At 41.0% G+C, this 22602-nt stretch overlaps 5 protein-coding genes across 5 annotated transcripts; 3 read left to right on the top strand and 2 right to left on the bottom strand.

Annotated features, from left to right (window-relative positions):
• The first annotated feature begins 1196 nt into the window (after nt 1-1196).
• On the top strand, nt 1197-1969 carry LOC114351531 (larval cuticle protein A2B-like). The gene is made up of 2 exons (XM_028302783.1): nt 1197-1248; nt 1359-1969. The coding sequence occupies exons 1-2, from the start codon at nt 1237-1239 to the stop codon at nt 1902-1904; spliced, it is 558 nt and encodes a 185-aa protein (XP_028158584.1). The 5' UTR covers nt 1197-1236; the 3' UTR covers nt 1905-1969.
• A 1186-nt stretch (nt 1970-3155) lies between these two features.
• CPR70 (cuticular protein RR-2 motif 70) lies at nt 3156-4732 on the top strand. Its single transcript, XM_028302782.1, has 2 exons — nt 3156-3359; nt 4055-4732. Exons 1-2 carry the CDS (start codon nt 3348-3350, stop codon nt 4673-4675), a joined length of 633 nt encoding a protein of 210 aa, XP_028158583.1. The 5' UTR covers nt 3156-3347; the 3' UTR covers nt 4676-4732.
• A 267-nt stretch (nt 4733-4999) lies between these two features.
• LOC114351527 (tetratricopeptide repeat protein 25) lies at nt 5000-6908 on the top strand. The gene has a single exon (XM_028302774.1). The coding sequence runs from the start codon at nt 5094-5096 to the stop codon at nt 6879-6881; it is 1788 nt and encodes a 595-aa protein (XP_028158575.1). The 5' UTR covers nt 5000-5093; the 3' UTR covers nt 6882-6908.
• Nucleotides 6909-7112: 204 nt separating this feature from the next.
• Nucleotides 7113-14816, bottom strand: LOC114351564 (calphotin-like). Its single transcript, XM_028302827.1, has 5 exons — nt 14732-14816; nt 13623-14547; nt 8746-9068; nt 7892-7957; nt 7113-7781 (listed from the first exon to the last, which is right to left on the bottom strand). Exons 1-5 carry the CDS (start codon nt 14741-14743, stop codon nt 7161-7163), a joined length of 1947 nt encoding a protein of 648 aa, XP_028158628.1. The 5' UTR covers nt 14744-14816; the 3' UTR covers nt 7113-7160.
• Nucleotides 8614-10842, bottom strand: CPR69 (cuticular protein RR-2 motif 69). Its single transcript, XM_028302786.1, has 2 exons — nt 10626-10842; nt 8614-9075 (listed from the first exon to the last, which is right to left on the bottom strand). Exons 1-2 carry the CDS (start codon nt 10635-10637, stop codon nt 8614-8616), a joined length of 474 nt encoding a protein of 157 aa, XP_028158587.1. The 5' UTR covers nt 10638-10842.
• Nucleotides 14817-22602: the final 7786 nt, after the last annotated feature.

Raw genomic sequence — 22602 nt, 5'->3', positions numbered from 1 at the left:
TCTAGTTAGTCTATACTCACCTTAATTGTAATATTAACATATGATACCTGTTTGACTATACAAATATGCATTACTGAACCTCAATAACCTCACTAGCACAAATGCAAGAAGTAGTGGATCTTGCGAGCTGTTTTATGGTATTTTTAAGAAAAGATGAAATCGACGTTGCTGGACTAAAAAATATACCTATACAGTAGCGCTTGATTGCTTAGGTCAATGTGAGAAAAGTTATGACTTTAGTTATGATTAACATCTGCATTTTAAGTTATCTTTTACTCAAAGAATAATATGATCATTCAAAATATCGTAAAATCAATTTTGATATTCGTATTTTGTTTGGTATTTACCCGTTCATAATGGTTGAAAGAAGGAAATCACACAGTTAATTTAAATTTAAAGCACATTATCGTTTTATCAACGAATAAAATATCGATTTTCATATTATGGTATTAGGAACTCGATATGAGTTCCCTTGACCAACTTCTCAAGTCCATGGACAGAACAATTAAATAAAACGTGTAGTCGAAAGTTCAAAAAAAAGTCATTTTTATTGAACAATCGTACTTATTATGACAACATAAGATGCCGTAGGGTTTAGCTTCATATGCCGACGTCTATCACTGATATTATGTAGGTAGTACTGTGGTACTATCAACTAACCTAAAATAAAATTTTGTTAAAAAACCTCTTAGGAAGCGTTAGGTAGACACATTCTAAACCTTTAAGATTTAAATGCTTATTGCTTTACGATCACTTAAACCTAATAATTTTTATGTTTGATGTTGTCGTCTCAGATACTTTTAGCATAAAAATATTTTTGATCATTTATTAATGATGCAATACCTACGACCGTAGTTACATTAAAAAAACAAAACGGTATTTAGAACATCCATTATAGGTACTTATATTTTATTGACATCCTAACGAAATTATTCAAAAGCAGGACCAGTTTTTTCCTGACTAATGCAATAAAACATTCAAACCATAATTGGTAATTGCTTTACTTTACGAGTTCTGCAAGTATGTATGTACTAAGCAATATTTTTTTATATTTGTGACCTAGTAGTCCTTGTGCTATATCAAGTACAATTGGATTATTGATCGGAACATGTCATGGGCGCGGGCGCAGCGATCTTAGAGCTCTCGCCTCGGGCGCTTTCCGGACGATATATAACCTCATGGCTGGCTCTCTTCGATATCATATTCATAACAACATCCAACCAACACACAACAAACATGGCTTTTAAGGTTTGTTTATAAAAACGATATATTTCATCGATATTATTAAAATGTTTAACAATTCTTTAAGCGTGAATTAATTTTAAAAATCGTGTTTAATTATTATTTTTAAATTGCAGTTTGTCGTCCTCGCTTGCTTCGTGGCTGCCGCCAGCGCCGGCCTGGTGCCAGCTGGCCCCGTGGCATACGCTGCTGCCCCGGCGTACCACGCCGCCCCCGCCTACCACGCTGCCCCAGTGGCATACGCCGCACCCGTCGCCAAAGTTGCCGTCGAGGAATACGACCACAACCCTCAGTACAGCTTCTCCTACGATGTCCAGGACGGTCTGACCGGCGACTCCAAGGCCCAGCACGAGACCCGCAACGGTGATGTTGTCCAGGGCTCCTACTCCGTGGTGGACCCCGATGGCACCAAGCGCACTGTGGAGTACACCGCTGACCCCCACAACGGCTTCAACGCCGTCGTCCACAAGGAGCCTGTGCACGTGAAGGTCGCCGCCCCCGTCGCCTACGCCGCCCCCGTCGCTAAAGTCGCGGTCGCCGCCCCGGTCGCTGCTTACTCCGCCGCCCCCGTAGTTCACGCCGCCCCCGTGGCTAAGTTCGCCGCTCCCCTGGCGTATGCTCAACCCGTGTACCACCATGCCCAACCCGTCTACCACCACTAAGCTGTGTTCGTAATATCAAAGACCAAATACAATGTAAGCAACCCTATTTATTGTTGTTAGATATAACAAAATATATACATGAATTTATAAATCTGTCTATACTTTTTCTTAAACTATACCTACTACCTAGGTACTACTTCCTGTTCCGAACTTTAAGAAACAAGTAAATTAAACTAGATAGGTACATTCTATACCAAGTAACTACTTTGTAAAATGGTAGTACCCCCTGCTAAGATTTTAAATTAATTAAATAAAAACACTAATTAAAATCGTACAATTAAAACCCAAAAAATGTCCTTAGTATCGTAGTAAAATACACAAACATGTTCAGACCATGTTCAAATTAAATTAGTAGAGTAGTATTTTACAAAAGTAAACAACATCAAAACATAATAAAGCACTTTATAATACCTAAAGTATGGAAAATAAGGGCTAAAGATTGTTTACATTATTCATCGTAATTAATTCTTCCCGATCTGGTGAAGCTCGCGAGAAGCATCAATAGAACAATGACAGATACATACTAGAAACAAATGATGAAAGTTCTTACAACACATTTATTTACATTTACGACGACATAAAGAAAAAATACTGGCAATGGCCGGATGAACAAACCGGAAGTAGGTGCTTTGTAGTGCTTATGTTCGCAGAGGATTAAGCTACAGCCATTGACCGAAAACATAGACCGAAAATGATATAACATGACCCGAATTTGTCACCCATTTGCACTGTACAGTGGCGGACTTAATGCCGGGTGGCATTATCTACCAGTTTCTCTAGCAGTAAGGTAATTTTATGAGTAAATCATATCATCCGAATCCGATATGATGATTACTTACTTCTTTAATTGTTCATAAGATTTATTTTATCACCACGATCATTTCAATCGATTGCAGTCTGGACATAAGCATCCCGTAGCAGGCAATGCCACAACACAAATCTAATTTCCTGTTTTTTTAATTGTCTTGTCTTTTTTGTTGATAGACAAAATCAGCCACGTCATACCTAGTTTGTATTTTCTCTAATCATTAAACTCTTCATATTTTCTTAGATCTGTCTACTATGCCTGCCCGAATAAGTGTTCGTCTAAATTAGCTGATGAATCATTTCAATGTGACAACCCTTTCAAGCGTCCATAATCGTGCTAGCCACAAATTAACACCACTTAACATGAAAATAAGGAATTCTTCATTATGTTTCAGGTTATTTGTTCCAATTTCATAATACTTGGCCTAAAGTCAAGAACGCGTTCGAATTTTCCGCCATTGACAAATTGCAGCTCATTTCCAATTGCGTGCACATCCATAGTGATGCGCGGGTACAATGCTAAGTGCGGTCTTGGCCGGTGTCACAACCCGCGGCTACTATATATACTTCGGCGGGCACTTACAGGAACATACTCACCTCTGACTTCGTCAACAACCCATCTTCAAACGTCAAAAAATGGCCTTTAAGGTAAATTTTCATTTTGGACCACACTAGAGAAATCATCATCTCATTGTTTCTTACAAATCATTAGCTTTGAATCAGATTCTTCTTAATAACCGATTTATAATATCATTCCAAATCATCTCTTTATAATTCAGTTCAAGTTTCATCTACAGGATCACAAACAGTCATTATTATCTATCTAATTAAAACCTTATCAATTTCTTAAGTTTTAATATGGTCATCATATCAATGAAAGCTAATTTCATACCCTATCAAGATTTAAACTAATTATAATAGATTGTTACATTATTTACTTCAGTTCATTTTAAGAATCCTGTCTCTAGTTTTAACCATTACAACAACTAATCCAAATCAATTAGAGTTTCCACGTGTAATTGTTGCTTAAAGTAAGTTGCCTAGGTATTTGTTCTTCTATTTGCTCATTTGGATGCGGGAAGCGTCGCCGGCGTCCTTGACGCGCCGTATCCTCGGCTTGTTTGTAATTTCTCCGCGCAGCGCTTGCGCAACTGCACTAGTCTCGCCCTCGCAAAACCGTGTCACTATTTCAAGTACAACTGTCGCGACGATAGACACATGTTATAATAATTACGGCGATGACTATCTACACTGACTGACCTTGCCAGAGGAACGATCCCTTAATAAATACTAGAAAATAATAGTTTTATTATGGGTTTTCTGATAGTTTATTTCATTTACAGATCGTCATCCTGTCCTGCCTGGTGGCATTGGCCCGCGCTAGCGTGGCTCCTGTGGCAGTGGCCGCCCCGGTAGCGGCCGCACCTGTCGTGGCGGCGCGCCTGGAAGAATTCGACCCTCTTCCCCAGTACCGATTCGGCTACGACGTGGCTGACGCCCTCACCGGAGATTACAAGAGCCAAACGGAGCAACGTGACGGTGATTTAGTGCAAGGCTCATACTCCCTGGTTGACTCTGACGGAACACGCCGCACTGTGGACTACACTGCTGATTCAGTGAACGGGTTCAACGCGGTGGTGCGCAAAGAGCCGCTGGTAGCCGCCGCTCCAGTCGTGGCCGCCGCTCCCGCTGTTATCCCCGCCCGCATCGCCGCCGCTCCCGCGGTTGTCCCCGCCCGCATCGCCGCCGCTCCTGTCGCCGCTCCCGTGGCAGCTGCCCCCGTGGTGGCTGCCCGCTACACCGCCGCCTACCCCGCTCCGTTCTCGTATGCGGCGTATACTGCCCCCGTCGCGGCCGCCTACACCGCTCCCGTCGCTGCCGCGTACACCGCTCCCGTCGCCAAAGTGGCAGCTTTAAGAACTGCGCCCTTCGCTTACGCTCCTGCTGCGCCTGTAGTAGTATAAACATCGACGATCTACTCAAACAAGGACTGACTTTTTAATGGCCAATTAAATTTTTTTACTCGACTATATCTTTTATTGGTGATCAGTGCGAATTGCTGGTCTGCGTAGGTTATTACATACCTCATACCTACAGAATCCCTATTTTTTTAAGTGTAGACTACATTTGATTTCACAAAAGAACCACTACGAGAGAATAATATTTTATTGTGGAAAGATTAATGGGGTCCAGTGTCCAAACTATAATTTTACGATCAGTAAAAAAAGCATTTTGATTTTTGATGATGGAAAAATTCTCAGTCAATCAATAACTATGTCAATGTCAGAGGACTGCCATAATTTTCAATAATTTTGAAGAAGATTTTGAACATCAAGAAAATTTTGTATATTTTTATTTGTAGAGGTTTGCTCAGTTTCCAAAATGCAGATGGAAGAAAAGCAATTATACGGTGCACTTACCGTGTACCGAGAAAGAGGCGCTTATTTGCGTCGACTGGAGCAGTTTGAAAAAGCCAAGGCATCGTTTGATGAAGCGTATAAGGCCGCTCCAGACGATGTGGCGAATCTGACCGGGCGCAGTCAGGTCTGCGCGGACGCCGTGCAGCCCGTGCAGGCGTACGCCGACGCCGAGATCGCGCTCAAGTTGGAGCCCGGCAACATGATCGCGCGCAACATGCAGGCGCGCGCCATGTACACCATGTCCGACTTCGAGAGGTCGGTGGTCATGAACTACCGAGGGGCCCGGGTTCGTCGTCAACCTCCCTACTTCATCGAAGGGATCAACCAAGGAGTGGAAACGATACAAGACTGTATCGGAATTAACGCCGGTAGTGTCATGTTAGATTTTCTTCCTTTGATAAAACAAAACGAAGCAGCGGGTGTCGATGAAAATGAACCACAAAAACCATTACACGTGTCGCGCATTCCACGACCGCTCAAAAAACGTAAGTTGACTCAAATGGAAGCACGTAAGCATTTAACGTTAGCACGTGTACTTGCAATGAAATACCTTGGCCCCATGGCTTACGATAAGTTTTTTCTTCAGGAACTTACTGAAGACCCTCGAATAATGTCTGCGAACTCTGGAGGTAGTATAGAACTAAGGGGAATTGTAAAAGAAGCCTTGCGATCTCTTTCCGAACGTCAGGACATGTTGCGAGCTCAACGTCCATACTACACTATTAAACTGGCTGAGAAAGCGGAGTCTAAACACCAGAACAAGTATAAGGAAGCTGTTCTTATTAAAGAGCGTGAGATTGGTGCTCGTACTGCTGAACGACTGTTGAAACAACTTGAGAAGAGCATGCGTGAGAATCGCGTCATGGACTTGATTGCACAAGCCGAACGCATGCAGATATTCCTTGACATGAAGACTCCGAGGACACTACCCGACAAAGAAATTTACACTGATCGGTTATACAGAGCTGTCGGTGAAGGCTACTTGTCTCAGCATAGACTCTCGTACACGCTTAGCGAACGGGGTAACAGACGCAGAATTGCTTTCCTTATGGGTTTGCCAGTGGGCCGTCCACAATCATTCGATTCTGTTATGGCCAATTATCCATACAAGTTCATCGATATAAAACAGGCTACAGAAAAAGTCGTGGCGACTTTAGAGATGTGCGAGAACTCTACAATGAAATGTTGGCTAATGTACGAACTTTCACGGTTGCTCTGTACACAAAAGAATTACGCTCTTGCCAAATTCTATGCAAAGCGCTGCCAACGCGAAGCTCAGGAGCTGGGTAGTGTGACCTGGTGGTTGAATGGATGTTTCGTACTAATGAGTGGTGATATGCAACAAGGAAACGCTAACGAAGTGCGTATACAAGTGGAAGAGGCTTACGAATGGTCTAAAAAGTTGCAAGATCCGGAAAGAGTGCAAGCTTTCCTTTGTAAATGCGCGGAAATGGCGGCGGAGACAGTGACCGCGGACGAACGTAAAGCGGTTGTACAGCGTGAGAAACAGATAGTAGGTGTAATGGACGAACAGCAACGTGTAGAGACGCAGGTGCTGTTCAAGCGCATGTCGACGGTGCCGACGGGGCGGCGCTTCTCCGTGCTGCCGAGTAAGCCGCAGGCGGGCGAGGTGCGCCCGGAGCGCCGGCGCCGCCGCCAGCGCGGGCTGTCCGTCATCCCGGGCCCGGAGCAGGCTCTACCACCCCCACCAAAGTCTGGTGTACTCGGGTTCCAAGTTTTCGATATCTAATCTTATTTTATTACTTTTTAAGTTGTATACCTACCTTCTTATCAAAATTGTAATTTGTTATTTCGCTATATTTGCTAGTAAATTATGTTCATTAATAAAACCCTCTTTTCTTATTATAAATAAGTTAATCAGGCATGCGAGGGACTGTTTAACTAATGATATAAGACAATATGAGTCTAATGAATTATTATAGCTAGTGTAAAAAATAGTCAAAACGTTTAAATAAATAATAATTTATTTACATTATGGCATTCAAAGTTGTCTATAAAATCAATTGACTTAGTGGTGGTAGAGGGGAGCGGAGTAGGCAACGGGGGCCGCGTGGTAGGCGACGGGGGCGGAGTGGTAAACTGGGGCGGAGTGGACCACGGGGGCAGAGTGGACCAAGGGGGCAGAGTGGACCACGGGAGCAGAGTGGACCACGGGGGCGGCGGCGTAAGCTACAGGAGCAGCGTACTTAGCGACGGGCGCGGCATAAGCCACAGTCTTGGCGACGGGAGCGGCGTAGGCGACGGGGGCGGCGACTTTCACGGCAAGGGCTTCCTTGTGCACGACGGCATTGAAACCGTTGTGGGGGTCAGCGGTGTACTCCACAGTGCGCTTGGTGCCATCGGGGTCCACCACGGAGTAGGAGCCCTTGACGACATCACCGTCGCGGGTCTCGTGCTGGGTCTTGGAGTCACCGGTGTGACCGTCCTGGACGTCGTAGGAGAAGCTGTACTGAGGGTGAGAGTCGTAGGCTTCGACTACTTTGGCGACGGGGGCGACGGCCGCGACCTTAGCGATCGGGGCGGCGTAGGCCACGGGAGCGGCGTACGACAGGGGAGCGGAGTAGGCGACGTGACCGGTAGGGACAATGCCCGCGCAGGCCGCAGCGACCAGGCAGCTGAAGACGACGAACTGAAAAGAAACGAAATATTTTTTATTATGATTGTATTTACTTTACAGGTCAGATAGAATTTTACATTTTATTTTATTTAAATGCACTTATTATTTAATTATTGTTATACCTTGAATGCCATTTTTGGTAGTAGTAATGTCCAAGAGTGAGATTGAACTGCCAAATCGAGTGCACGCTCTCATTTTATATTCGTCGCTTGTCCACCGTGACTTTCGGCTTTGTGACGTCACGCGATATGGGCCGGTATCGAATCCGCACTTACGAGGAGCTTATTGAACTTTCGCTTTTAATTGAGGCGGTAAGGCAAGGTCGCGGTCTTCGCCGGAATGCGGCCGCCTGCTCTTGTTTCCTCGCACTCGCACATTATAGCATTATCCGTAAGGTCGTCGTCATGCGAAAAAGTTTAAAATTAGTTTAGCCTTTTAGTGTTCGGACTTCGGACTTCTTCCTACCGGGTTAATAAAATAAGTTATTAGTGAATTAGTACGAGCTTAAATGGTGCATCCACTTATTTTATTTCAAACTTATTTTTAGCTTTTATTCAGTTATTGAAACTTTTGAAACGAATGACTATGAGTTGATTTTACCTGTGAATTTACTGTGTCTCAAAATCATGAGCTTTTTATTGAAAATGTTTTATAGCCCTATTCTTTTTGACAACATGCTGTTTTTCAGAGATTTTCTTATAAGTAGGTATCTGTGTCAAATATTTTTGTGTAGAAAAGTAAAGCAAATATTCAGTTCAATTCATTTAATAGAAATAGTATAAATAACAACCATACAAATCTAAACAATATACAAAAGTAACACAACAAAATTGTAATAATTCATCTAGAAGTAGTAAGGACTAGGTAGCCTGGGGGCGAAAAATTGTGCTGGGGCGGGCGCGTGGAAGTGTGCACGGGGGAGGAAGGGGCCTGGGGCGATCAGGGGTGCGGGGGCGAGGGGGGCGGGTGCCACTACTGGGGCGGGTGCGACAACAGGGGCGGGCGCTACCACCCTGGCGGGGGCGGCGACGACGAGCGGCTCGCGGCGGACGACCGCGTTGAAGCCGTTGAGGGGATCAGCTGCGTAGTCGACGATCCTGCGGGTGCCATCGGGGTCGACGACGGTATACGAGCCGGTGACTAGGTCCCCGTTCCTTTGTTCCTGGTGGCCTTTGTAGTCGCCTGTGAGCGCGTCCTGCACGTCGTACCCGTAGGCGTACTGGGGGTAGGGGTCTAACCGCGCTACCGGGGCCACTGGCACCACGCTAGCGCAGGCTGCGCCGACCATACAGATGAATACTACAATCTGAAACAATTTCATAAGTATTTGGTTTAGTTTGCCAGAGTACAAATAATAAATGGACGAAGGATTTTATCAGACGGCACATCACATTACACAAAGCAAAACAAATAAGTTGCCAAAACAAGATTTATTCGATAGATAAGTCTGAATGAGACATTACAACATGTCATGGGCCCGTGCGATTGTTCATATTGTGCCCATCGGTTCAATCAATACGTGACGTTATTTATCTATCGCCTCGTTACCAGCGCGGTTGCGCAAGAGTTGATGCTTCTGCACTTTGGCGTGCGCTGTATGTAAACACCGAGTAACTGACCGAGACGTACTCATGTACTTTTTTATCGTAATCTTTTCCTAAGACAATTACTATGGGCTAAGGAGTAAGGACCTAATTACATTGCAAAATAATAAAAGTTTAAGTGCAAGGTAATGCGTGGTAGAGTCCTATCTTTTGATTTTAATTCATAACATCAAATCTGTCGCGCGGCTCATATTGTGTTGAGGATTGTGTAGGCTGCTCATTACCACATAATAGCTGATCGCTCTGATAAAAAGTAGAGTTGCTGAAATAATCTTTTTAGCCACGTCACGAGGTTACTACTAATTTACATAATTATAATGGCAGATTACACTCGTCCCGTAAATAATAAAAATAACCAAAAAATATGTAAATGTAAGAACAAAGGACAATTTGGGGATAGTCTCATTGTTATGGAAGGTACGAAACGAAAGCGCACTGTCGGTTAGAGAGAAGTGGTGTCGCAAAGCGTCCCGATATGGATCGCGTTGGTCAATCGGCGTGCGCGCATGACTAGCAGGGCTGTTCTGGTAATGGATAGAAGCATTTGTGTGGTGAATAATTTACGTAATGCACTTGAAGGTGCACTTTTGATTCAATATTGCACTTGAAGGTGATCAGATTTTTCCCCTAATAAATGAAAATAAAAACAATAATTAATTAAAATCAAAACATTTCCGATTACCTATAATGTTCAGGTTTTGGTAATTTGAAGTTCAAAAGCATCTTTTTGTTATTCTTGTCTAGCTTGAAAATCTATATTTTCATGAGTGAAACTTTATTTGGTCAACCCTAACAAACGGCATCGGCGCTGCTCCTGCTCTGAATCAAATAGCGAGTTCGCAACATGTCTCAAAAACACGATTACAATATGCCCACGAACTCCCCTTTCAAACATTTCCACGGTAATAAATCTACAGTCACACTTGTTCCGACGGTCAGGTGGTCTTGTTATTTTGTAAGGGAATCCCCATTCATGTGAGCTTTCAATCTAATTTTTATCATTTGTATCACCGACTAAATAAATGATGATGAATGATCACGGATATCGACGGGCAAAATTAATAAAAATATTTGTAGTTAAATTAAATTAATTTGTTTTTACTTCATTGTGAACTTTAATAAAACGTAAAATGCTTTTAAACCACCGAATCACCGAAAGCAATCTAACTTGTTATCACTTTTAACACTTTATCCGCACAATGCACTTTTTTGTTGTTTGGGGAGTTCCTGCAGGATTGTCCGGGAGTCTTACCTTGGTGTCCATGTCTGCTTGTGTGGGGTAGTGAGCAGAGTCCTCGAGGTCGAGTGTGGGTAGTCCCGGGCACCAGCGCGTTTTATATCGAGCGATGCGTAACTCAGGACGTGAGGTCCATACGGACGGCTCATTGAAGAAAGTGCTTCGGTGTTACGCGACGCTCTTGCGATACATGTTGCGTTTTGCTGACTGGCTTTCTTCGTGATATATTGGGGTTGATCAATTCCGGGTTGTTTTCAGCTTATTTTACCTATTTGTGATGTGAATTGCTCCCATTTAGGACCATATCCTCGGACATTGTAAACCGAAATTAGTAAGCTCATCATTATTTTTAGTAGGAGTCTCTAAGCTGGATGTTCAGGAAATAAGAACAATATTTATTGCCGCGACATCAATAACCCCGATATTGAACTTTAACCCTTCAACTGGTAAGAATAGAGAAAAATATTTTTTAATTGTTTTGAACCTCATTGTTATTATCTCACTAAAATATTTAATTATGTTAGCATCAATTCTGCCATCAACTAAGCTCACCGGGCGCTTTGATTTTCTGCCTTGAATTTACTTGGACAATCCCATTCTGAAATTTTTGGAATCGAGCCTTTGAAACCATGGGTTTTGAAGAGTTAATTTCTGTACAACCATCGGAAAAATGGACAATGAATGGAAAAGTAGTTGGATAAGTAGAAGTACCTACATAGTTGTGGCATTTACTAAACATGTGGATCATTGTTATCTTTAAATAAATAAATTGGAATGAGGGTTTTCGCGAATGAAAAATCCGCCAGATGGCAATACGTAGACGCGAGATCCAAATGCTGCATGATTGGCTATTTTTGACATGACATTGACAGATATGTCAAAATCCACCAATCACGCAGCAGTCAGACCCCACATCCACGTCCCGCCATCTAGCGGATCTTTCATTCGCGAAAACCCTCATTGAATATCCGTAGCGTGGACAGGCCCTCCACTAGGTGGACCGACGATCTGGTGAAGGTCGCGGGAAGAGCCAGGAAGCGGGCAGCGCAGGACTGGTCGATATGGAAATCCTTGGAGGAGGCCTTTGTCCAGCAGTGGACGAACGAACGAAATGAATTTATTTATTTATTTATTTATTTATATGGCATACCAACAACATATATATTATACTCTTATGATTAACATTTATGAAGATAACATTTCTGATATATATTTGAATGAATATTATCAATCCACGCCATTTAAACCTGTCAGGTACTAACAAATCAGGCTGAATATTCTTATTATAAAGTGATCTTTGATTGCAAAATAGAACAATCTTGATATTATCACGAGACCGTTCACTATTGGTTTTGATAGGTTTGTACATATACAAAGAGCATGTTCCAAAAAGTTCTTAGGTCTTTTATAGTACCAGATTTTGCTACTCGGGCCCAATTTAAATATTTTTTACCTCCATCGACATTATCACGGGTCTTTCGTGATTTCGCCCCACGAGTTATTCGACGTGCGGCCGTGTGGGGCGAATCATCCAAGAGCTCTTTTTGGACGGGTCTTAGGCTCTTAAGAATTTGATCTCAGTTCGATTCAAGTTTCCATTTTCATTTTGACATTGCATTAATTTTATCAACTTACAAATAAATACCTGAATAGGGTTGCCAGGTCCAAAATCACAAAAGCCGGACTTTGTGCTTCATTTGGCCGGACATGTGCAATTAGTGTCAGTTCATGAGTGAGTACTATCATCATCGGTTACTATCCAACATCCTGATGCGTGCGCTTTATATGATTCTGTGGCTCGACTTTCGCCTAGCGCGGCAACCAAATAAAAAGCCTAACAAAAGCCGGACAAGGCAATATTTGGCCGGACAAGTCCCTAAAAAGCCAAACATGTCCGGCTAAAGCCGGACGCCTGGCAACCCTATACCTGAATAGACATTTTAAAATAATCACGTTTCGGAAATAACACCTTAGAATACTTTCGTTGTATATCACCTACTTTGCGAGTACCCATCTACTACTCTACAAAAGCTATTTTATTTTCTACGCTTAGGTAATATTATAAACAGGAAAGATTTGACTGTTTGTTTGTATTGAAAACCTCCGAAATTACTGCGCCAAATTAAAAACAATATTACACCATTAGAATCCTAGTCTATGAGTAGTTAAGTAGTATCATAAACCATCATCATTATTCATCATCATCATCATCATATCAGCCATAGGACGTCCACTACTGAACATAGGCCTCCCCCAATGCTTTCCATGTTGATCGTTTGGCAGCGGCCTGCGTCCAGCGCTTCCCTAGTATCATTATTTCTGATGAACATAGGTGTTATGAAATTTTAATGATCAATTATGATAAGTTAATAAATCAAAAAGTAACCATAATAATAACCATAATTAAAGATCAAAACATAACTGTTGAATCAAATTCAGAAGCTCCTTTATAATATGTATAAACACAATTTACTTAAAGCTTCGTGAAAGCTCGAAAGTGCCTAAGTAGGTAATTTTTACTCGTAATTAGTTTATTTATTATTTTTGGGTTTTCCTATCAAAGTACTTACTCGTAGATAGGTAGTAGTAAATAGTAGAACTGTAGCTTTGTAGGCATAAATTCCTGCATGGATTTTGATGCTGTTTAAGGTTTATACAGTATTATAGTATTTCTGAGGTGGTGATGCAATACAGTTACTAAATCATAACTCGGTAATGGCAAATGGATATGAAAAAAGAAGTGTGGTGATAACTGAATATAGTTGACAAAAAATAATAAATACCTAATGGTGGGTATGTAGTCTATGTAGGTCATTGTAGGTAGATGTAGAGCTAAACTATTATTTTTGTTATTGGGATTTTTGACCAGAAATGAGTACTCCATAACTCAAGAATTAACAGCTCTGTTTTATTCCATACAAAAACAAAAAAAACTTAAAACTATATCATACAAAAATCAAGTCTTCAAAAATGAGCCATCAAGTCGGTAGTCTTATCATTCTTAAGGGTAACGGTAGCCGGCGGCGACGGGTTCCACGATCTTGGCGGGAGCGGCGCGCACCGGGGCGGCCACGGGCGCGGGCGCTGCGGCCAGCCGCGCGGGCGCCGCGTACACGTTGGCGGCCGCCACGGGAGCGGTGTAGGCCGCCGCCACTGGGGCGGTGTAGGCCGCTGCCACTGGGGCGGTGTAGGCCGCTGCCACTGGGGCGGTGTAGGCCGCAGCCACTGGCGCGTTGTAGGCGAAAGGACCAGCATACGATGTGTACGCTGCCGCTACCGGAGCGGAGTACGCGGCGTACGCAGCTGGGACTGGTGCCGCCGCCGCTACTGGAGCGGCATAGCGGGCCGCTACGACGGGAGCGGCAACGGGCGCGGCGGCATAGCGAGCGAACACAGGACCGGTGGAGTAGGCAGCGGCAGCGGCGACGGGGGCGGGGGCTGCGGCGTAGCGGGCAAAGTAGGGAGTGGCGGTGTATCTCGCAGAGGCGACGGCGACAGGGGCGGCAGCGGGAGCGACGGCGTAGTTGGCAGCGTATACGGCAGGTTGGGCAACGGGAGCGGCGGCAAGGCGAGCTGGAACCACGGCGGGCTCGGCGACTACAGCGGGAGCGGCGGCGACCAGAGGTTCTTTGCGCACTACAGCGTTGAAACCGTTGACGGAGTCGGCAGCGTAGTCGACAGTGCGGCGGGTGCCGTCGGGGTCCACCAAGGAGTATGAGCCCTGGACGAGGTCGCCGTTGCGTTGCTCCTGCTGGCTCTTGTAGTCACCGGTGAGGGAGTCGGCGACGTCGTAGCCGAACCGGTATTGCGGCAAGGGGTCGAACTCCTCGAGGCGTGCGGCGACCGCGGGGGCGGCGTAGGCGACGGGAGCCGCCGCGATGGCCGCCGGGGCCACGCTGCCGTAAGCCACGGCAACAAGGCAAGAGAAGACCACCAACTAGAACAATTAATAATATTACAGACATTTACCACTTTATAAATTATTTTCACAATAATTTTCCAAACAAATATTTATTGAAAATCCAGAGCTTTTTTGCAGGTTTTATGAATTTCCACTATAACACTTTTATCACAATCACTTTTTTCACACTTCACGATATCAATCCACAGGTGTTCCGTACCTTGAAAGCCATTTTGTTTGTTGAGTTGTGAACAGGGGTGCTTGGAGCAGTGAACTGTACCCCCTGTTGGTGCCTAACGCCATTTATAGTCGTTGAAGTCTCGCGCTTGCCTCATCCCGGCCGCATCTCCAAATTTAAATATATTCAAGTACGCACGTACGAGCCTGACCGATGGGACTGGACAATGCCACAGACAAAGCAGCTACTTGTGCAACCGTACCGGGCCTATGAAACATCGCGGTCACGCCAATTCTTCGGTTAATCCTCAAAGCAAGTTGTTTTCAGGGGGCACATTAAGCGATCTTCACGGTGAGGCTACGCTGAAATGAGACGTCAAGGAAATGCGAAAATATTCGCAGAGAAATTGCTAGTTCCATTGTGTTTGCACTGCTATTCTATCGAATGCATATTTTTTGGGTCAAAAGACTTTTGTATGGTGTGAAAGTAGCCGGATTCTATTTCTGTTGAATTATTTTCTTTATTATTTCCTTTATATTGCGCTCATATCCTTTTTACAGCTACCACAGGCTGAAAAGCTTTTCATACATTTCATCTATACTATCTACACTAATATTATAAAGAGGAAAACTTTGTTTGTTTGTTTGTTTGGTTGTAATGAATAGGCTCAAAAACTACTGGACCGTATTTAAAAATTCTTTCACCATTCGAAAGCTACATTATCCACGAGTAACATAGGTTAACTTTAATACAAGAAACAAAAATAAACTTGCCGTTCCAAATTTCAGATTGCATAAGATTGGTAATTCATTTATGGGAAAATGTATTAAATTATTTAATAAATTACCACAAACTGTTGTAGAACTACCCATTCATAAATTCAAAGCACATATTAAAAGTACCTTAATGAAAAAGGGCTACTATAAAGTCGATGATTATTTAAAAGATAAAAATGTTTGGGATACGTTACTGCCTAGCTCGCATAAATATTTATAACTTTGTACATTTTAAAGCATGTAAACCTTTGAAAAAGAGGCTGACAATAGTGACTGAGTTTCTTGCGCTGCTTCTTCTCAGCACTGGCCCATTTATTGTCCTGAAGCAGTGGTAGGGTTAATACTGGACGTGTAAAAGTGCTTTTTTTAAGCCTATTTACAGAAATAAATGAGTTTTAATGAGTTTTTTTAGTTTTTTTATTTTGGAAAAAAATAGGGTTCCGTAATATATGTAGATAATGTAGTCCACAATAAGACACTACCTACGACTTAGTCAGTAATCAGCTTGTTGTACCTACTATGGATTTTATGTAATTTCAAATTATGTAGGTTTCCAGGCTCCGATCCTGAATTGAGATTTTTGACTTGAGCGTGCTCATTGAATCTTGTAATCAAGTAGTTATGAGCTTTTCATATTAAATTCATTTTTGAGTAGAAAATGAGCACGTTCAAGTTCAAAATCTCAATTCAGGATTCGGACACAAAGTTCATATTCTAAATCAACCATGCATCTGCCGACAAGCCCAAATCTATGATTGGTTAATTGAATTCAACGTGGACTAATCACAGATTTGAGTCTATAGATTCTTCAGTTTAGGCCTTAGTTTAAGACTCAGATCATAGAAAGGGAATCTATGATCTGAGGTTTAAGACAACTTGAGCGTCGTTACAGAATAATCTGCCTAAATAACCACAATATTTTGTGAACAACTTCGTTCTCTATCACTGTAGAAAGGTAGAGATTTACGATTAATGTGTGATTGATATCCCAATAACTACGAGTGGTATACTCAGCAAAACATTTATGTAAAGCTAACTAAAAATTTACAATGATTTTAATAAATGTTTCTCAAATAAAAATGCGATTCGATTTAGCGCGACTGTAATTACATCTAGATTTTATTGGTAATCAAATAAATAACATTTCATTGAAAGCAGACGGCCAGTTCTGGGCGATAGTGATCCAGTTTAGTTCGGTGGACGCGTTTCTGCGTCAACGACATTTAAAACCAGCTCGGACATGAGGCGTCTGCGCAACATGCAATGATCTTCAAGGATTGCTTACATATTTATCTTCATGTACATATGACCAAGATTAATAAGATTTTATCCTGTGATTTTATCACTACTTGGTACTCAGATATTAACAAATCACAGCATGGATTTACATATTAATGTGCCATCTGAACAGAAACGTACTACCTACATAGATAATAATTACCGTCTATATTTTTCAGGGTAGATGTTCAAGATGATGTTCAAGAAGATAGATGTTCAAACTCCAGGCAGTTTGAATCATAAGTTTTTTCTAGTGTAGGAGAGTAGACTCTTGTGTATTCAAACTTTTACGAGCATTATATTGAAGTTGCAGTGTTGGGAACGTGAGGATTATAGTCCCATTTATGGCTTTATTAACCGACTTCAAAAAAGGAGGAGGTTCTATGTTCGGCTGGTATGTTTTTTAGGTTAGGTGATTGATGGGATAGTTCATACATTTTTTTTTTCATTTAACTTGGCATAGTTATTTAGTCTGATGTGTACACTGTACATGCTGTAACAAAACGTAAGATGGTAATGATCGCAACTACGGTCATTCACTTTCGCAACAATTAAACGCTTAATGAAGAACATAGGCGTTTCTATAGAAGTGGACGAGTGTAGAAAGCATGTGTGTCATTGTCGACGAATTTGCATTACAATGGACAGTCTTCAGATCGCGCGCAAGGACGCAAGGTCACGTGCCTCTGCACTGGTTCAAATTCCATGAGGGTTTGGTGTTCATCTAATTTAAATTTTAAACATACATAAAAAAAGAACGTAAGTTTAGGAACTTCTTTATGTTGATGCAGCTAATTGTATATTATGTCCGACATAGATTGGTTCAATATGAAATGTAGGTGTGCATGGTGCATCATAAAAAGCTCATATAGCGGTAACTAAAGCTCTGTCTTCCGCTCGTCGAGTTCGTCATATTTACTTATTGTATTATTGTTTTAGGTAGGTCATTTTTAAACCATTACATTTCTGAATGAATACCTAGGGCTCTTCACTATTTTTATCTGAAACCATAACTCGAACAAGTTGAAGCTGTTTTACTAGATTGCTACTACATAATGGTATTCAGGAATTCGAAAAGAATGAAAGTGAAAGACAGACAGACATTTAACAAGCCAGGCAAGCAATTATTTCACCAGCTGTCTCACATGAATGTTAAACAGGTATCGTCTAAGGTTTGCCGAGATCTTAGATATGGAACTATTACCACTATAACTGTCGGCCCACACCTTAAAAGGAGTTGATCTTCTAAGCTCACTTAGAATACGTGTTACGAATTGGAAATATTGTGCTCTGTATAGTTAGAATGAGTAGCTTACCAAAACACGTAAATGGGGGCGTTGCTAACACGTATTTTCAATGTCTCATTGTCTCTCTTTTTGGAATTTAAAATATTAAAGTATGTTGCAGAATAAACCTCCTGGTGTTTTGAAAAATAAAATTTTCAAGGCGAATAATAATGTAATGTAATTACAATTAGTTCCCTACTTGTTACAATATAACGTATTAGTACCACTATCTCCTATTTCACTGAAACTCATTTAAAATAGCGTCAAAAAACGTAAGCGTTATCATTATTATACAAAGTAAGTATGCTAAATGGCAACCATTTATTAGTTCGCTGGCATTGGCATCGGCAAAAATCATGTTACTATGTCAAACTTCCCGCCCGCCCCACTCCGAGCGCATGAAAATGCACGACAGGCGTTTTCCCGAGTTGCGCACGCGCGTCCTTCAGAAGGCTGCCAGGTGTTGCGCAACGATAAATGCACGCTTGATACGCGCGCGACATCTCGCGTGTGTTGCTCATAGATATCGGTTATTGATTTCTAGGTTCAATTTATGCTAATAATGTTTGGCTATTTGTGGGCATAAATAAATAGCTTCACCAATCTATTACGAGTAAGAGTTGTTGATGCAAACGATAATTAATTATTTTATCACAATTGCCAAATGCCAAAACAATATTAACCATTCTAAGGCTGGGTTGCACCTGTGGTTGTACCTACCATCTTACTTTAACTTTAACAAACGTCGAAAATCTGTCAAACTCCATACGAAAACAACCGTTTATCGTCGTGGGGCCTAAGCCTAAGACGAACATTACTTTGATTTGCTTAAATTTGCAGAGACTGTCTCTAATGAAATTAACAAACCGTAAAACACAAAATTAAATGTAATCTACACACCAATGACTTCATCAACCAAGTTACAAAATGTCGCACTCAAATGTCGTTTGATAAAATATGTCCCGCGACACAAACGTCGAGGTTGCCTGCGTAATAAATGCTTCCAGTTAATTAAACTTGGTATTTGAGTAGTCAACTGATGTCCTGTGCTCCTGTCGGCCTTTTCGACTTTACGAGTATACTCGTACACACTCGGCATGAGAAACATTCACTTTTAAAATCATTAGTGACACTTCATCATTATTTTTAGCTTGATTTTAAACTTAAACTTTAACTGACGATTTCGTAATATTGGGAATATTCTTTATTTTGTTTTACTCGTATCTTATTAAAAGGGCTTTTTAGGCAAATTCAACTGAAGTTCATTTTTTATACACTTTCCGACTTCGTCATAAGGTACCTGATAAAATACAAATGTAGGTATGCTTAAATATGTTAAAAAGAATTAACAAAAAATATTTTTGTTCTATTTTTTTACGAAAATTACTAGCCTAGGTATAAATTAATAAACAATTAAACATGTTTCTTCATATTGTGCAACCTGAATTTTTTCAAAGTATGTACCTAGTTTATGACCGCCTGAAACCTTTCTACAGCGTCGGCGGCTGAAGAGGACAGTTTCTAATGTCGTATTCTTGAAACGAATGTCGAAGTTATTAATTATTGCAACCTCAATTACTCACCGGAATGGCAAATTGCATCACGATGTCTGCCGCGTCAGACCCTATTGACATTCAGTGCGTCCGCGCAGCCGCAGCCTAAACGCTTTCCATGACAATATTTCTCAGAACAGGCTCAGGTTAAGTAACTAAACTAGAACAAAATGTGATAGGTGCACAAGGATACTGCAACAACGCATTACCATATGAGTGAGGTCATACCATTGCTTATGTTAGGTTTTACAAAGTACCTAAGATGTCTAGGATCGTAGTTCAGCATGTAGGAATAGGAATACGTTAGTTTTTGTGAAAGTTAAACGAACTTTATTTGAAGAATTGTTCTGATTTTACTTATGTCATGCTTTTGCCCGCAGCTTCACCCGCGTGAAATTTAGTTTGTCACATATCGTCATAAATTATAGCCTATATGTTATTCTGGGTTATAAACAATAATACTGTGAAGTTTCAACAAAATCCGTTCAGTAGTTTTTGCGTGAAAGAGCAACAAACATCCACACAAACTTTCGCATTTTTAAAATAATAGGATATAGGATGTAGGTATATTGTTCCAGTTTAATAATTGAAAATGTACCTTTTCGTGGTGGTTCCTTACGGGTATCTCCATTTCAGAGGTCTACTACTAATTGAAAACGCAGTTCTATGCTAGTACGAGTAAAATGTAACATACTTACCTTCTAAAGTAATAAAAAAAAAAGTCAAGTTTCATGTTTTAATTGCTTTATTTCTGGAATACTAGGTTAGGTTCACGAAACTCAAACTTTTGTTATTATTAAATTCTAATTATTAATCTTAGTGATTTCGGGCTAGATATGTGGTTTTCCTAAACCGGAAAAATAGCCGCACGGTGGCGAGGGTCACGCTCCGGACGTTGCGTCACGTTCCGTGACCGCGTGCGCGGGCTCACGCTACAATAGTATAACAAACTAACAACATAGTAACAATACTATAAACTCTGAGTGCTGACACTACTCAATACGCCGAAAGCTCAACTGTTAAGCTTTTATCAAAATATAAAATAGTTTTCCTTGGTTGTCCTGTTTTTTTCTGTATACCAAAAAATCTTATTTCTCTTAGCAATCTTAAACTAGTTTCTGATCCAATCTTTATGAACGTTATTAACCAGTTGTAAATGTAGGTAATTTATTACGCCTGCGTTAAAATTGTTTAATGAACATAGCTGCGTATTGTTAGTCGTTTCATTGAACTTTGACGTTGAACGTGTAATTAATAAAGAATTATTAATTCGAGAGACAAGCACCGCCCGGCTGACCTCAAACTTTCGGCATCGACTCCACCCGCAACAAACTTCCGCACGACTTTGCTTCACATATTTAATGACAATGTGATTAAATATCGGCAGAAAACTTAATTGGCTAAATTAGAAAAGTAAAAACTCTTTAACTGAAGGTTCCTTTTTTAATTAAATCCAGTCAGAATTTAAACACAGCGTATACAAATATATAGTAATAACACCAGGTTAATACCTATAAAATTTATTTATAGCCAACAGTCAACTATAGACCTATCTATATAGATGTAGTGTGTCAATCATAATAAATTAATAATAACTTCACACCATCTCGTTTCATGTTTAATTAACTGCCAATAATGTTTATAAAGTCTGATGATAAACGTCATACGTCGTAATCTTCACTCATTAGCGTGCAAGTTGCGAACGTTAATAAATAAATTATTCTTTTACAACATGCTCAAGTGGTATTTTTAATCAGAACAAGGTTACGCAGGTATACGGCTTCTCGCACGCGTTATGTGTATGGTGGATCAGTGGGTCTAGACAAAGTGCAAATTATAATCGCAAACCAGTCGAAAAGTGGTCGAAAAGCCCCTTTTTTGTATGGAGTTTTGACGGATTCGATTTTCGATTCGATCAAAAAGTGCGTTTTGTCTAGGGGGGCTGACACCTGAAGTGACAAAGATAATTTGTCACGTGAAAGGGAATCGTGAGCTTCATTGATTTTGATGTTAAAAGAGATGAAGAGGTCGGTTTTATTATGATTTTAAATAATGTTTGTCACTTACGATATGCTAATGGGCAAATACCTACGTAGATAGAATATCTACGTAACATGTAGATTAAATTAAATGTTTACATGAAAACCACTCAAAAGCTGTGAAAAGATCATAATTATATTAACTCTGCATTTAGAAGTCAACAAGGACTATAGAAAAAATGCAGTCAATATCTATATTACAAGATTTACAAGTAACACAACCCACGAAACAATCCCACAAACATGAGTGCACTAAAAGCTCTCAATGTTATTGATAGGCGATAAATAAAATATTAATATTCTCTTGAAACAATGCAAGCCTCACCTTGACATTACTCGGCGTGGATAATGCCGATGTTATCCGCTGGCCAGCGGCCTCAGTAGAAGTTTCATGTTTGACCGACGAGAAAATTAGCCGTTTACGACCTAGACCTTTCTCGCCCACTATAACTTAAACGTTTATTGTCCAATTGCTCCAAATGTGTGTTGCGACAAACATGCATAAATTATTAGATTTATGTAATACATATTGTACTAGGTATTTGCCATAATCAGGGAATCTTTATCATAACCATCATTTCAACATATTATTATAATTAAGGGCGTCCACTGTTGAACATTACTATTTCTACTGCCTACTAGGCCTAAGTACTTGCATTCCCTAAATTATTCATATCATATCCAGATTGACTCGATTAAACTAGCATGCGTCCAACCGGCAAAAGGGAATCTTTTTAATTGTTTAGGAAACAGACGCATAGATAATGGTATGAGATTTTTTTTTATGTACCTCATCTTTGACGTAGGCTTTTTAGTAGAGCCATAAAGTCTGTTTTACGCTCGTGGTAGGTACTTATTAGATTTAACATTAATCACTAATGTAGGTACTGCAGTTAAGAGGCTCTATTGACATTTGAGCGGAACCAGTTCCAGCAATGAGAACCACTCGTATGTAGTTTGTATCTACTTATTATTTGCATA

Source organism: Ostrinia furnacalis, unplaced genomic scaffold (assembly GCF_004193835.3).
Source record: "Ostrinia furnacalis isolate ACB-3 unplaced genomic scaffold, ASM419383v2 OfSCF1160, whole genome shotgun sequence".
Taxonomy (NCBI): Eukaryota; Metazoa; Arthropoda; class Insecta; order Lepidoptera; family Crambidae; genus Ostrinia; species Ostrinia furnacalis.
Note: the sequence above shows the minus strand (reverse complement) of the source record. Positions and strands in the feature narration are given on the sequence as shown.

Bases quoted from the DNA above. Each gene is read 5' to 3' on its own strand.
- LOC114351564 (XM_028302827.1), bottom strand. The intron at 7,958-8,745 runs GTAGTGGCACCC...ATAAAATGAGAG, and splicing joins CTGTTGTCGCACCCGCCCCA to CGTGCACTCGATTTGGCAGT. The intron at 7,782-7,891 runs GTATAACAATAA...GTTTCTTTTCAG, and splicing joins TACCAAAAATGGCATTCAAG to TTCGTCGTCTTCAGCTGCCT.
- LOC114351527 (XM_028302774.1), top strand. From the start codon at position 5,094: ATGCAGATGGAAGAAAAGCAATTATACGGTGCACTTACCGTGTACCGA.